Raw genomic sequence first — 16,009 nt, 5'->3', positions numbered from 1 at the left:
ACTATAAAAATTTTGTTTCACTTGATTGGTCTTTTTCTAGGATTTATTAACCAGACATAAAGTGTTGGTAGCAGACTTCTTAGAACAAAATTATGACACTGTAAGTAGAAATCATTTTTAAGATTTTACCCTATTTTTTCTTCCTCCCTTTCCTTCCATCTTATATCTATGAGCAGTCACTCCAATTTATCTATAAGAGAAATCAGCTATATTCATCCATACTTTTGATATATGTATTTACCTGAACACCAGATTATTAGGAAACTCTATAGAAAATTGAAGATGATAGGCGCTCAGGGCTTTCTTTATCATGTCTCCTCCTATTGTGAACTACACTCCACAAAACAATTAACATTTGTATGCTGTGAGTTTCAGTTAATGATACTCCTCTTGCCCTTAAGAGGCAGTAGATAATCCCAAATGAAAGAGCACCCCACCCTAACCACTAAAATAAATCATTTTATGTGGTTGATACTTAGTTTTGCTTACTGAAGGTATACCAAAAAACATCTTTCTTCCAACTTCATGCTTTAAGGGTGAACCTATCCATCCTTTTGAGATTGGACTGAAACATTACTCTTTTAGGAAGTTTCCCCTAATACCATCCCTCCTCAAAAATACTCTCTCATTTTTCACATTGTATTATTATGGTGTATCTGTATCTTTCTGGCTGACCCTTGAGCTCCCTCAAAGGCAAGAAGCCTATCTGAAGAAAATAGGGTTCAGAGTATTGTATAGAAGGTAGGGTCTATGTGCTTACTCAGCTTTAAGACCCAGTTCTGCCTCCCTACCAATTGTGTGATTATGGTAAAATTACTGCACCTAAAGCAAAATGAAAATGGTAATAATGCCTACCTCATAGGATTGCTGAAGAAATTGAGCAAGATTAAAAGTTTTTACTACAGTACCATAGTAACCACTCAGTCTTAGTTTTTATCAGTATTTCTGTATCCTAACACTTAACTCAATGCCTTAGGCTGTTCTTTGCCCCCATTCCTGACACTATATAAGTTACCACAAAAATTAGGAAGAAATAGGTACTTCACCAGATGCCTAAAAATTAGTGCAGAGACACAAGAAATATGAGAAAACAAGGAACTATCTCTCCCCCAAAGGAACATAATAACTTCTTACCAACAATGGATAAAATACAAGAAATCACAGAAAATCTGAAAAAGAATTGAGAATATCAGTCATAGCAAAACTCTGAGCTTCAAGAGAAAAGAGTCAGTTCCAGAAGATAAGAAAACCATTCCATGACATGAAGGAGGAATTCCATAAAGAGAAAGAGATTCCTAAAAAAAGAATCAAACAAAACTCCTGAAGAATACAATACAGGAAATAAAAATTTCCTATAAACTTACTAACAGCAGATTAGACTACATAGAAGTAAGAATCTCTGGATTTGAAGACAAAAATTTATTTAGTCCAAGCCACTAAGAATGAAAAAATAACCAAAAAGAAAAAAGAAAGAAAGACAACATACGGGGAATTCTTGACATTATAAGTTGACTGAACAGCCTCATGTATTCCAGAAGGTGAAGAGGTGGGTAAAGGCATAGAAAATCTCTTTCATGAGATACTATCTGAAAACTTTCTAAATCTAGAGAGTCATATAGATATCCACATTCAGAAAATAGAACACCAAATAGATTTGGCATAAGGAGGACCTCTTCAAAGCACATCATAGCCAAATTGGTAAAACTCAAAGACAAAGGCAGTATTCTAACAATGGCAAGAGAGAAATGTCTAGTTACTTACAAAGGTTATACTCTCAGACTAATCTCAGACCTCTCACCTTAAACAATGCAGGCAAGGAAAGAATGGGAAGACATATTTAAAACTCTGAAAGAAAAGGAAATTCCAACTAAGGATACTATGCCCAGCAATATTATCCTGCAAGTGCGAAGAAAAAAATAAATAATTCTCAGATAAACAAAATGTGAACTTGCCAACACTACACCAGCTCTTCAGGAAATATTTAATGGAATACTAAACCAGGAACATTAAAGAATGACAAATAGAAATCAGAGAACCTAAAACGACTAAGAAAGTGACTAACAAAATGGTTTTGTAAGTTTTCAAATATCAAGAATAATGTTGAATATTAATGAATTAACTTCTCCTATTAAAAGATACAGATTGGCTAAATGGATTAAAAACAAACAAATGAACAAAACAAAACAAAACAAAAAACAGGAGCTCTCTATATGCTCCTTACAAGAAAAACAACCCACTAATAAAGACATACATAAACTGAAAATGAAGGGCTGGAAAAAGTAATTTCATACAGAAACCTAAGAATGACTGGAGTCATGATAACTGACATCAGAACAATATAGACTTTGAGACAGCTGTAAAAAGAGACAAAGAAGGACAGTATGTAGTACTATAAGTATTGATTCACCAAGAAGTTATATCAACTATAAATACTAACACACCCAGCACCTGGACGCACAGATAAGTAAAAGAAAGACTGCTAGATCTAAAGGAAAAGATAGACTGCTCACACTACTTAGGGATTTCAGCATCCCACTGTCACCACTGGACAGATCATCTACACAAAAAATAAACAGACACATGAGCTAAATGAACTAAATGGACCTGACAGACATTTATAGAACATTTCACTTAACAACCACAAAATATACGTTTTTCTCAGTCCTGCATGTAACATTTTTGAAGATTGATCACATCATAGGGCACAAAACAAGCTTTTAGAAATTTAAATATACAGAAACTGTGTCCAGCATCTTGTTTGACTACAATAGAATTAAACTTAAAATCAATAGTAGAAAGAGCCTTTTAAAATACACAAAACCATGGACACTAAATAATCTATTTCTGAGCTTCTTCAAAACTACTGAAAAAAATTAAGACAAATCAAAAGATTTATTGAAAACAATAATAACAAAGACAAAACTCTCCATGATCTTTGGGACACAGCAAAAGTAGTTATAGCAATTAGCACTCACAAGAAAAAAATAGATAGGTGGTAAATAAATTAGCACTCACAAGAAAAAATAGATAGGTGGTAAATAAATAGCCTAAAGATGCATCTCAAGGAACCAAATTAACCCCTGAAGATATCAGAAAACAAGAAATAATAAAGATTAGAGCAGAAATAAATGAAATAGAGAAAAAAAGAACTATACAGAAAACAAATCCATGAAACAAAAAGATGGTTATTTGAGAGAATGAATACAATTGACAAACCATTAGCTAGACTAACCAAAAATAATAGAGATGAACCAGATAAATAAAATCTGTAACAAAATAGCCAATATTACAGCATATATAACAGAAATACAAAAGATAATGAGAGAATACTGAATGACTATACACAAATAAACACACAAACAAACAAAAAAACTAGATAAAATGGATACATTTATGGACACAAAATTTACCTAGATTGAACCAGGAAAATATAGAAAGTCTGAATGGACCAATAACAAGCAATGAGGTTGAATCTGTAATCTTCCAACAAAGAAATAATCTTCCAACAGAGAAAACCAGTGACTTCACTTCTGAATTCTATAAAACTTTTAAAGAAGAATAAAGTGGGAGACATCTCACTACCTGACCTCAAAATGTATTACAAAGTTGTGATAATCAAAATATTATGATACTGGCACAAAAACAGACAGAATAGAGAATCCAGAAATAAACCCCAAAACATACAGCCAATTAATTTTTGACCAAGGACACAAGACAATCCAGTAAAGAAAGTCTTTACAGGAAATGGTACAGGAAAAACTGGATATCCACCTGCAGACAAATGAAATTGGACTCCTATCTCTCACCATTAACAACACTCCACTCAAACTGAATCAAAGTTCTAAATGTAAAACCTACTGGTGGAAAACACAGGAGAAACACTTGAAGATGGTGGAGTAGACAAAGATTTCTTAAATGAGACTCCTAAAACACAGGTAACAATTCCAAAAATAGTGAGATTACATCAAGCTAAAAATCTTCTGCACAGCAAAGGGAACAATAATTAAAATGAACAGACAGCCCACAGAATGGGAGAAAATATTTGCAAAATATGCTTCAGATAAGGGACTATAACTAGAATATATAGAGAATTCAAGCAGCTCACCCACAGGAAAAGGAACAATCCAATTTAAAAATAGGCAAATAAATTGAACAGACGACTCTCTAAGGAAGACATACCAATGGCCAAAAAACATATATAAAAAAAAAAAGCTCAGCATCTCTTATCATAAGAGAAATGCAAATCAAAATCACAATGAGATATCATTTAACCCTAGGCGGAATAGCTAAGATTTAGAAAATAAAGAATGGTAAGTGCTGGCAAGGCTGTGGTGAAAAGAGACCCTACTACACTGTTGGTAGGAATGTAAATTAGTACAGCCATTGTGTCAAACAGTATGGAGTTTCCTCAAAAACATATGAATAGGAGTCCCATTGACCCAGTAATATTGCTTCTTGGTATATACCCAAAAGATAGGAAAACAGTCAGAAAAATACTTGCACCTCCATGTTTATTGCAGCATTATTCACAATTGCTAAGAATAGAATCAGCCTAAATGACCAAGAACTGATGACTGAATTGAAAACTGCATATATACTAGGTAAAGCTACTCAGCCATAAAGAACAATGAGACTCTATCATTTAATACAAAAATGGATGAATATATAAAATTTAATGATAATCGAAACAAGCTAGACTATGAAAGAAAAACGTTGTATATCCTCACTCAATATATAAAGAATGTCTGCACTCTATGGTAGAAATTGAAAGATACGAAGATAGAATAGTAGGGAGGGCAAGTGTAGATACCCGAGACTGTAGAGGAAATGGGTGGATAGTAGGGGATGGGAGAGAGGGGCTCAGAAAAGAAACATTTAACAGACACAAGAATGTAAAGTTCTCTGTTGGAATGATATATAGGGTAATATCTTTGATTAGATTGTCATACACTATATGCATGCTTTGAAAGACCATATTGTAAAGATGTACAATGATTAAATATAAATAAGAAATCATTAAAAAAGAAGTAGAATAATAAATTATTTTAAAAATACTTACAAGAGATCAAGATAAGGACTAAGAACTGATGATTGAATTTGGCAGAACATGATCCTTTCCTTTAAGGAACTAACAGCACAGTGTGGGTAAGAAAATAAGGAAACAAGTGAATGCTATACCATCACATTAGCTTATATGGATTGAAGATGGTACAAGGAGATCTTGGGGAGTAGATATGCTTTTGCATTTTGGTAGCTAGGAAGAAGGGATAAAACCAGGATTATAATTTTTTTCCTAAAAAAGATATACATTTTTAAATAAATGTAAAATGAAATGAGAATAATTTTTATTGCCAGAGGCATCCCAAAACTTCAGGACTAAAAGAAAATGGCATACTACTGCATTTAAGAAATGAATTATTGTGCCAGCAGATGGCATAGTGGGTACATTGCTGGACTCCTATATGACTGACCTTAGTTCTAGACCCAGACATGTTGGTTGACTATCATACTGTGTGTGTGTGTGCATGCATGCCCAAGTACCGAGGGAGAGAATGGAGGAGAAAGAATTGTGGCATGGTCATCCCCCCCAGGGGGTGATTGCTCATTTTCCCTCTCACTATCTCTGTCTCTGTCTTTCTCTGGCAAGCACATATGACCTATGACAAAAGCCTCTAAAATAATTATCATTATATAGTTTGGTTGGCTAGAGTTTGGAAGAAGAGAGCAAGCAAGCCTTTTAAATTCTAATATTTATTTTCTTTTTATTAGATTTTTGAAGACTATGAGAAATTGCTTCAATCTGAGAATTATGTGACTAAGAGACAATCTTTAAAGGTAATATCATGTTCCTTTAAGTTAGAGTCCCCATAAGTTGATATCTCACTAGCAAATGGACAAGTTTGTGGTGGACAAGTAATATATAGAGAAATTAAAGTATCCCCTTTTTTATCTAATTTTTGAAGTATGTTTTATGTTGTGGCTGCATTTCATAGCAAAATAATGTAAGCATCTTTCTGGAAATACTTTTTGCAAGTAACAATAGAAATAATAAATATATGGCAAAGTAGAATTTAGACTCTATTAAGAAAGAAAACTAAACCAAATGTATACTAACCTAAATAGAGCCATATTTATTTCCTGGGAGATGAAAAGAAATTACTCTTAGAGTGAAATGACAATAGGAATTACTGTCTGTAAGGAATACTCAGTGAGGCTCCTGTAATTTTCTTTTGGTGTATCTTGAAACAGAATAGTCAGAAAGAAATTATTTCATGTCAGCTAGATTAATGAGGGAGCAGTAATCTTTTGCAGAAAAGAGGAGAGGAGGAGCTGGTAGGTGGCATAGGGGTTAATGCACTTGACTTCTACGTGGTCCACCTCCGAGTCCCAGATGGGGCAGCTTAAAACTCACACCCATATGCGCACATTCTCAAATTTCCAGAAGAGAATCAAAAAGGGATTGAGGCATGGCCATCCTCTCTGGGGGGAGGGGGGGTGATTACTTGCTTTCTGTCTCTCTCTCTCTGTCTCTCAGCAAGTGCATGTGCCCTATAGCACTCCTCCCCCCCCCAAAAAAAATAAACAAAAACAAAAACAAGGAGGAGAGGAAAAGATAACAATGTCATACAAAATATCTAAGTTGTAAGCATAGTAGTTCTTCATATATTTATTTTTTAGTATTCTATTTTTAGTATTCCATTTTGAGTAGTAATTGTTTTTACTATGAAATGTTCTTTATAGAGTTTAAGTGTTATGGATTTCTGTTTTATGGAAAGCATTGATCTCCCAAATTTGTAATGTATTTTCCATATATATATATATATATATATATAAATAAAATTGCCAACTCCCGTTCCCTGAGTAGCATAGTTAGTGTTTTACTGCAGGTCATTTAAAATACCTCCACCATTTAACAAGCCATGTTTGAATTATGTTTAAATACAGATTCTGAAATATGAAACATGACTATTCCCTAATAATTAAAAAATAATGTTTAAACAAATAAATAACAGGTATGTAAGAATACTACGTGATCAAATACACAAAACTTTCCTTTATGAAAAGCTACCAGGATTACAGTGAAACAGAACCTGCAAAGATTAAAAGATGATGTATCTAGCTGGCCCAGAAAATAAAGTTAGCTCTTAATTATCTGTAAATAGCTTAGTTGGATGAATTATTGAGAAAGATTGCACAAGGGAGATAACAAGACCTTCCAGTCAACGAATATGGAAGTGTAGCTGCTCTTATTCCAGACACATGGTGACAGCCAAGAAAAGTGCTATGGGCCTCACATTCTGGTGGGGGAGAACAGACAATAGATAAATAAATGTATAACATTCAGGTAGTTTTAAGTACTAAAAAGAAAAGCAGTATAAGAGAGTAGAAAGCTATGATGGGGGTGGGGGCGTTACAGGTTTGTGTCTGTGCCGTGGTAGCTAGAGTGTCAGCAAGACTGCCAAGATAAGATGACCTTTGTGTAGAGGCCTAAATTTGTAAAAAATTGAAATGATTCTGAATAAGTGTGTTACGTGTCTGTAAAAACAAATGACGCTATTTGAGATTGTGACCCTTATGAAATATCTGTGGAAAAGACAGAGAACGCAACAGAGCAAAGCCACATCTGTTCGTGAGTGGCCTGCTCTCCCTCAGTGGGAAGGTACCAAATAGTCATTTGGTCAAGGGGATATTGGGAGGGCTCCTGAGGGGGTGGACACAGGTAGAGCTGCATCTCTGCTCTTCAGATCTCACTCAGATATTTGGAAGGATGTTTTGCACACATAAGATTGACTGTTTTTGACCCCACTGCAGTAGCGTGTGCTGCTAGGATCCTTTGCAGGCCGGGACCACATTGGGGCCTGAGTTCAGTTCTCTAAAACTGAAGAGTTTCAGCTGAGACAGGAGGATGGTGAGCTCGAAGCCTGCCTAAGCAGGCTGCCTAGCACCCTGTCTAAAGAAAAGCTGGGTGTGGTGATACCTGCCTGTAGTCCCAGCTGAGGCCCTGTCTTGAAAACAAAACAAAACAAAACAAAACAAAACAAAACCAACTAATTGACCTTTTTCAGTCAAGCAATTTGTATGATATTCCAACTTTCTAAATGTCAGCTGCATTTTATTTATTTATTTATTTATTTATTTATTTATTTATTTATTTCTTCCTTCCTTCCTTCCTTCCTTCCTTCCTCCCTTCCTTCCTTCTTCCCTTCTTTCCTTCCATGATGGAATGCGAAGACAGACAGTACCCAAACAGGGTCCTGATATTCCTCTCTGTTTCAGCCAGTTCTTGAATATGAGCATGCCTGTACCCAGAGTACTCAGGGAGGTCTCCAGATGCAAACCTGGAACCTTCTCACGTTAGTCAACCTCAAAGAACACTGCATTTTACCACTGCACCACCATCTGGCCTCCTACATTTGTGTTATCTTTGCATTTCGGGACGATGATATTCATAGGACTGTGTGTGTTTTTCTAAATATTAATAAACAATTTAAAGCTAAGGCAATGTATTAAATCTATTTTGTACCACATTTTGGTAAATGTACCTTTTCTTTGACTTTGCATTAGTCATGACCTGCTATCCCCTGTATTTGTACCCTTGCTGCTCCAACTTTACCCATTAATAGAGAGCCCAATTTTCAGCTACTCATTCAACACTCTTTATCGCATTTCACCTTGTGTAAAAACCCGTCCAAGGTGATCCGTCAAAACAACCCACAGGGGCTCTGCCCTCTGTGCTGAGCTTGTGATGAGATGAGCTATGTGTGAACTGACCTCCAGGCAAGAGCAGTGGCCTCAACGCTGTGCTCTCTCGTGTCCAGAAAGCTTGCCCAGAGCAAATGCAGATGCAGCCAAATGCCACAGCTGCCGACCCAAAGCACAGAAGTCTTTATTTGTGAGAGACTCTATAAGGACAGCCAAAATGAAGCAAGCTTGTCCACAGCACAAGAGATGGTGTCTTTGGGAGGGAGGTGATGATTGGAATAATAGAAATGACAATGCTCTAAAGGACCAGCCTATAGGAAATTGCACTTAAATTTTCCAAATCTGATGTTCAGTGGGAATCTGTCAGATACAGGATCAAAGAAGTGAGAGTCATATGAACTAAAGGTGACCGAACCAAATCAGGAGGAAGCAAGCTGAAGATCATAGCTTTCAAAAGGTGTCCATGTACCATTTTCACCCGTGACAAGAACTTGTGACGGAATGTTTTTTGTAGTCAACAACTTAGGCTAAGACACAAAGCTGACAGTTTTAGGGTTTCTCTTTTGTTGTTGTTGTTGTTTTTAACCCAAACATCTCCCTCTGAGCCCTCTTCCCACTGTCTTTGGCGCTAACCTGTCTTCCACCCCTACGCACATACACATCGCTCTCACCTCCCCATCAACGTATCTGTAAAGTGATTATAACAGAGGCTTGCTCATGGTAAGCAGATATTTGTTAAAAGAATCAATTACATGTTATAGAGAAATAATTCTAGCCATTATCCCCCAAATTTATCATCCCCAGAGTTCACTCTCAAAAAGGGGTAGGCCTATTCCAAGTAAACAATTGGGACTAGGGTATGAATGAGACTTATTCCTACCAGGATGTAACTTATTCTTTGTTTGCTTTATATTTTTACTGTAGAGTGTGTGCACTTGCTAGAGAAAGACGGGGCGGGGGGGGGCAGGGGGCGGGGGAAGAGTGAGCTATCACTACCCAGGGAAGATGGCCACGCTGCAATCCCGTCTCCATTCTCCTCTTAGGATTTGGGGCATTTGTGCACATGTACCTAGTGTGTGGTCAAGTGGGATCCAGTGCCTCAACCACCATGCCACCTGCTGTCCCCTTAAGTTTTTATTTATCTGCTCCATGAGAAAGCTAGACTAGAGGTGTAGGGGGAGGACACCCCCAACAGGGTCTTCATGCTGTGATCCACTCGCCTCGTTGGCCAGCCAGGAGGATCACAGGCATGTGCATGCTGGTGTATACAGAGAGAATGCAGGATACCAACCTGGGACCCTCCCACATGTGGCCTCACATTACAGTTCTGCAGTATATACCCTCTCACCACCATGGCTGGCCCCTATCAGGATATATTTAAAGACAGAAGACGGTCCGTCCAGTGACTGTGTGATTGGTACAGTATGTAACGTGATTGGGAGTGTAGCAAAAAGGAGCAGGAAGGACTCTTCTCGCCACCTTCCAGCTTTCTTTCCCCCTCACATGGTACTCCAGCCAGAGACCTACCACAATTCCCAGTGACATGGGCAAAGAACAGATTGTGTTTGTACCTCTACTCAAGCTCTCTTAAATTCTCCCTTTTTCTGCTTATTTCTAAATGCCCCAACCTATTTGTGAGGCATCTTTCCTGTTCTTCGCTAATCTACCCAGACATACTACATTGGCTGCTAGTCCTGCCTAAAATCCTTTACAGTTAAGTGTGTCACAGATAGTTGATTTGCAGCTTAATAAACCGAGCACTGACTGGACAGTGGGGAAAAGCCCTGACAAAAGACAGGTAAAGTATGTGTAAGTGTGTAGAAACAAACTGCCAAAGTGGCCACTGAAGAACTACTTTTTCTGAATACTAGATTATAGGCAGAAGTGCTGTTATAATGGTCGTTGTCTCTTTGCTCATGGAAGTGAAAGGTAGATTACTATGAAATGGTTTCATAGTAAACACTGAGTTCTGTAAATATTGTTCACTCTTCATAAAACAAACAAACAAACAAACAAAATGTTGTTCTGGGACATTCCACTGCTATAACTTTGGTTTTTCATTTGGGGAATTAGGCCTGTGGTAGCAGTATATTCTATTTTCACCTAACCAAATTTATATAGAGATAGATTCAGTAATTTTTTATATAGATGTTTCATAATTGTAAGAAACAAGAGAGGTAAGATTATTATAATAGTAAGCGACTTTGTAAATATTAAGTTGTCTTAAGAACTGGGCTATTTTCTGATTCCAAAGCGGTTGCTACCTGCTGCCTTCTGTTAATCATAGCCTAAATTTTCCTGAACCATCTTAGGGTGCTTAATTTCTAATGTCAATTAGAAATAACAGAGAAATTCCTTTTCCTCATGTGACAAAGTTTAGGAATTTATCTTTTTCAGAGGCTTGGCATTTAACTGCTAGCAAGAAAGATTATAGTTCAAAATAAGTTTGCTGGAATTTTGTGGGTTTGTTTTGGCTCTGGTCAATTTCGTTAAAACATTCCGTTTGGGGGGAGTATAGGGCTGTTTAGTTCTTATGCCAGGGTCATGCGTGTGCACAGGAGAGACACAGTCATGCCATAGTCCGTTTCCCTCTAGTTCTCCATGTCATCAAGATGCTAAGTATGTATATACCCATTGAATTTTTCAAGCCTACAGGGCTGGACTTGAACCCCAGTGGGCCATGTGGGATGGGGCTTCTCTATGTAGTACTTTGTTACTGCACTACAGGACCAGCCCTAAATCACTTAGTTTTTCAAAAAATCGTATTTCTACTCACATCATGGTTTTACTCTGTGCTATGGTGTGTATACAAAAATAAATTTTAAAAAATATAAAAAAATAAAACAAGATTGTTTTCCGTTTACTTTGTACGGTATTATATGGCTTAGTATTATTATGGAAGCAACATTTTGTCACTGTCAGTGTTAATTAAAACACATTAACACTTAAATGACTGAAAGGGCAATGTTGTTAGTCAAGTAATTCAACACAATTAGTTGTGAATTTGCCTAGGAGAAAAATTTATATGTAGGTATGTCCATTTAATGAAAATTGAAATGACTTAATCTGAACTCAAAATGTAACTTCAAATGTTTATCGTGTGTGTGTGTGTGTGTGTGTGTGTGTAAATTGTAAGAGTACATTTTAAAAAGTAAAATTTCCCTTTTCCTGGAACCTTTCGATATGTGTATGTGTGTTATTTGATGACATATATCTAAATTAAGAAGTTAAGTAAGCCTCTTGTCAGCTTTATCCATTACGCTAACTACTGGTTCCATTTGTCAGCTTTATCCAGAAGTGTTTTGTTGTTGTTGTGTGTGTTTGTTTGTTTTGAGGGCCTGGGAGCCAGCCCTCTGGAATATAAATGTCTAGGAAGATAGCACTCTTATCTCCTTGTCACCAGTGAAATTTAGCCTAGGTACCTTTCTCACAGCTAGATAGTTTGCTTGTCAGAGGGGTATGAGACAAGTTTTATTATTCAGATAAAGGCCATTAGCTAAAACAAATGGCTACCTCAAGGACCTGGTGAACTGTGAAAGAACATACAGAAATGATGCTGTCAAGCCCTCTCATCATGGGTACCCTTCACCTTGGGAACCTGTGTGTGTAGTGGATGGCAGGTGTTAGGGTGTGGAAATGAGATGGAATTGTGTCTTTGTAAACTCTTTTTCACAAATTATCTATCATATTGTGCTCTGGGTATACTTATTCAATAATAAATCACTTTCTTTTCTGCATTTTTTTCTTTTAAAGAATTATTTCATTTTATTTATTATTATTATTATTATTATTATTTGGTATAGGGCTCCTGCGTTCACCAGAGACAGACACCCAGGGAGTGGGGTTAGGGGAGAGTGAGAAAGCAGGTCTGGGGCTATGTGGGAGTGCAGCGCCTTAACCATCATGCCACCTGCTGGCCCCTCCTTTCTGCATTTTGTGGAGAGAATTCTGTGACGGCAGGACTTTTATTTCCCTAGCGATACCCACACACATCACACAGTTAGATTTTAAGAAACACAACCATAAGAAAGACTTTTGAGACATGCCCTCCTGGCGCTGTATCTAAATAGGCTCACACGTGACTCTATACTGTAAGGGAAGCACTTTCAGCTGGGAAGAGAACAGACATCCCTAAACACAGCGTCCCAGAGCTAGCCCTGGAAGGACCAGTAAGGTTTGGGAGGCAGAGATGAAAATGTGGAGCCAAGAGAGTGAAGCCACAGGAGCAGAGAATGAGGAAAATTGAGGGAGGGAACTGAGGAAAGGAAGCTGTAGACAGGACTCTAGATCACAGAGGGCTGGGGATGCCATCTTAAGAAGTTCAAGTATTTGCCCTGAATCCTTGGCCATCTGGGGATTTGTCTGCTTATTCGTTCACTTTATAAGTACAGTCAGCCTGAATGTAGGTGAGCGCCAGGAAGGTTACTTTGCACTGGGTGAAGACTGAGAGGCCTTCTTCCATGCTGATGCAGTTCTCCAGCTGAAAGGCACAGGGGGTTTGAATGAGAATGCTGACTGTAAAAACAGAAGGAAGGATGTTCAGGAGACATTTAAAAGACCAACCCTATAACCTAGTGGTTAAGGGAGCCAGATCTCACATGACCAAGGCAGTTCAAATCCTGGCTCTGATAAGCTGGATAAACCACACCAAGTGCATATCCAAAATGTCAACAGGATGGAGAACTGAAGAAGAAGAGATTGCGGCATGACCATGCCCCACTGAGGAGGGCTTTGTTCCCCATCTCTGTCTCTCATTCTGGAGAGTACACATATTCTTTGCCAATAAAAAAGAAAAGAGGGGGGATTTAAAAAACAGAAAATTGGCACATGTTGGATGTAGATTTGATGTGAGGAGCAAGAGAACAGCTTTAGTTTTCTGCTCTAGGGAACTGGCGGATCCGATACCATCAACAAAGGGAAGAAAGGAAGTCAGTTTTAGAGCCAGGTGTGATGGGCCAGTGAGGTGTTCCAGTGGGGCTGTCCTGTGTGCAGTCAGAAATGAGGGTATAGAGTTTAGGAAAGAAGTTGAGACCACAAATGTCTATTTAAAAGACATCTTCCTAGATGTTACAGTTGAACCCAGGGATATAAATGAGCCGTTGGAAGATAAAAGAAAAGAAACCCAAATATACAGCTTGGAAAATTCTTAGCTACATAGTGCAGAGGAAAGGGAGCCAGTGAGAGAACCTCTTGTAGACCAAGCTGCAAGAGGTAAGATGCCAGAAGAATCTGCGGCCTTGACAACCAAGACCAAAGAAATTTCCGGAAGAGTGTTGAGTTAGTTTTGGATGCTGCAGAGAGATTGAAGAGGATAAAGATTAACAATGTAATTGCACAATTGCTATTCCATATGTGTGAGAATAATTAGTGACCCCCTAACATCCAGCAGGACTCATCCTTTTTTCAAATTCAACAAACATTTTCATGCATTAAAATAACCTTAAGGTTTGTACCTCTTATTTGTTAAATAGACAAAAGATGCATCATCAGGGACCAAGTGGTTATTTACTGGCAGCCACATGCATGCACACAACACACACACACACACACACACACACACACACACACACCCTGTACATGCACATCTGAGACTTAGCTAACCCATGGATTGATGTGCTTTATGTATTACTATCCTGAGCCTCCAGAAAAGGTCCAGAAAATAGGGCAGTTGGAAACTAAGTATATCTTCAGTATAAAATTATGTTAGGGTACATTTCAACTTGCTGGTTGCCAAAGCTCTAGGAATTGCTACCTACCCTTACAGTGACAGCAAGTTTCTGAGACAGCAACAGTAAATTCAGCCATGCTGCTAGAATGTCTTCAGCTATTTCCACCATGGATATTTTTATTTTGTTTTAGAGTAAAGCTACATTTTAGGAACTGAATTTGTCACTAGAAAATGTTTCCTTAATGTTTAATAAAAACATGCTAGACTTATTAAAATTGATATGGATTAAGGCCAGTAATTTTTTTTCTGACTCTACATCAGGTTTTTTGTTTTTTGCTTTTTGGGTTTTTTTGGAGAGGTTTTTGCTATAGGGTGTGTGCACTCGCCAGAAAGACCTGAGAGACAGAGAGACAGAAAATGAGAAATCACCCCCCAGGGGGGATGGCCACACCACAATTCCTTCTCCTCCATTCTCCTCTTGGGACCTTGGGCACACATGCACACATGCCCGGCATGAGTTTAAGTCACCGGGTCCAGGACTCGAACGTGGTCAGCTTTGTGGGAGCCCAGCAACATAGCCATTACGCCAACTGCTGGTCCCCTACATCAGGTTTTATAATAAACGTCAGGGCAAAGGTAAGAGTGACTTAACATAAAACCCTTTCTGGTAAACTACTAGAGTGCATTTATTCAGGTAAAGGAGGCATAATTGTAAATTCAATTTTGTTATTCCTTTTCTATCTGAATGCCTAAGGAGCAATCCATTAGTGAGAAGCAAGATAATTCAAGTTAGCAGTGAAACGACTACGTTCATTGCTGGCTAGGTCTAGGTGTGCTGCAGCAATGACTGGCTAAAGAAATTCATTTAGCGCTGGTAGTACCAAAACTGGAGAGGTTTTTGCTATAGGGTGTGTGCACTCGCCAGAAAGACCTGAGAGACAGAGAGACAGAAAATGAGAAATCACCCCCCAGGGGGGATGGCCACACCACAATTCCTTCTCCTCCATTCTCCTCTTGGGACCTTGGGCACACATGCACACATGCCCGGCATGAGTTTAAGTCACCGGGTCCAGGACTCGAACGTGGTCAGCTTTGTGGGAGCCCAGCAACATAGCCATTACGCCAACTGCTGGTCCCCTACATCAGGTTTTATAATAAACGTCAGGGCAAAGGTAAGAGTGACTTAACATAAAACCCTTTCTGGTAAACTACTAGAGTGCATTTATTCAGGTAAAGGAGGCATAATTGTAAATTCAATTTTGTTATTCCTTTTCTATCTGAATGCCTAAGGAGCAATCCATTAGTGAGAAGCAAGATAATTCAAGTTAGCAGTGAAACGACTACGTTCATTGCTGGCTAGGTCTAGGTGTGCTGCAGCAATGACTGGCTAAAGAAATTCATTTAGCGCTGGTAGTACCAAAACTGCGTGACAAGCTTAAATGACCCTAAGCACTACAGCTTTTATGCCGTGCTTTGAGATGCACTTACGGAGTCTCCAGTTTCTTCCATGAGACCCTTCTTAAAATTGTATTTCATTATTCACTGAGAAAAAAATGGGGTACATTTTAAGTTAGGTGATTCAGGAAGTATTTCTTTTCTTTTCTTTTTAAATTTTGTTAACGTTTTTGCCATAGGACA

The 16,009-nt window shown here is 38.1% G+C and overlaps 1 protein-coding gene across 2 annotated transcripts in view; it reads left to right on the top strand.

Moving 5' to 3' along the window:
• The window catches only part of CAB39L (calcium binding protein 39 like), a 92,609-nt gene that overhangs the window by 57,150 nt on the left and 19,450 nt on the right, over positions 1-16,009 (top strand). For both annotated transcript variants that reach the window (XM_014588260.2, XM_027772139.1), the window contains 2 exons: positions 41-100; positions 5,770-5,835. In XM_014588260.2, coding sequence (XP_014443746.1) covers positions 41-100; positions 5,770-5,835 — 126 coding nt within the window. The remainder of the gene's footprint in view (positions 1-40; positions 101-5,769; positions 5,836-16,009) is intronic.

The sequence above is a fragment of the Tupaia chinensis genome, unplaced genomic scaffold, assembly GCF_000334495.1.
Source record: "Tupaia chinensis unplaced genomic scaffold, TupChi_1.0 Scaffold000037_20, whole genome shotgun sequence".
NCBI classification, from domain to species: Eukaryota; Metazoa; Chordata; class Mammalia; order Scandentia; family Tupaiidae; genus Tupaia; species Tupaia belangeri.
The sequence above is the reverse complement of the archived record's forward strand: the minus strand, read 5'-3'. Positions and strand labels throughout refer to the sequence as shown.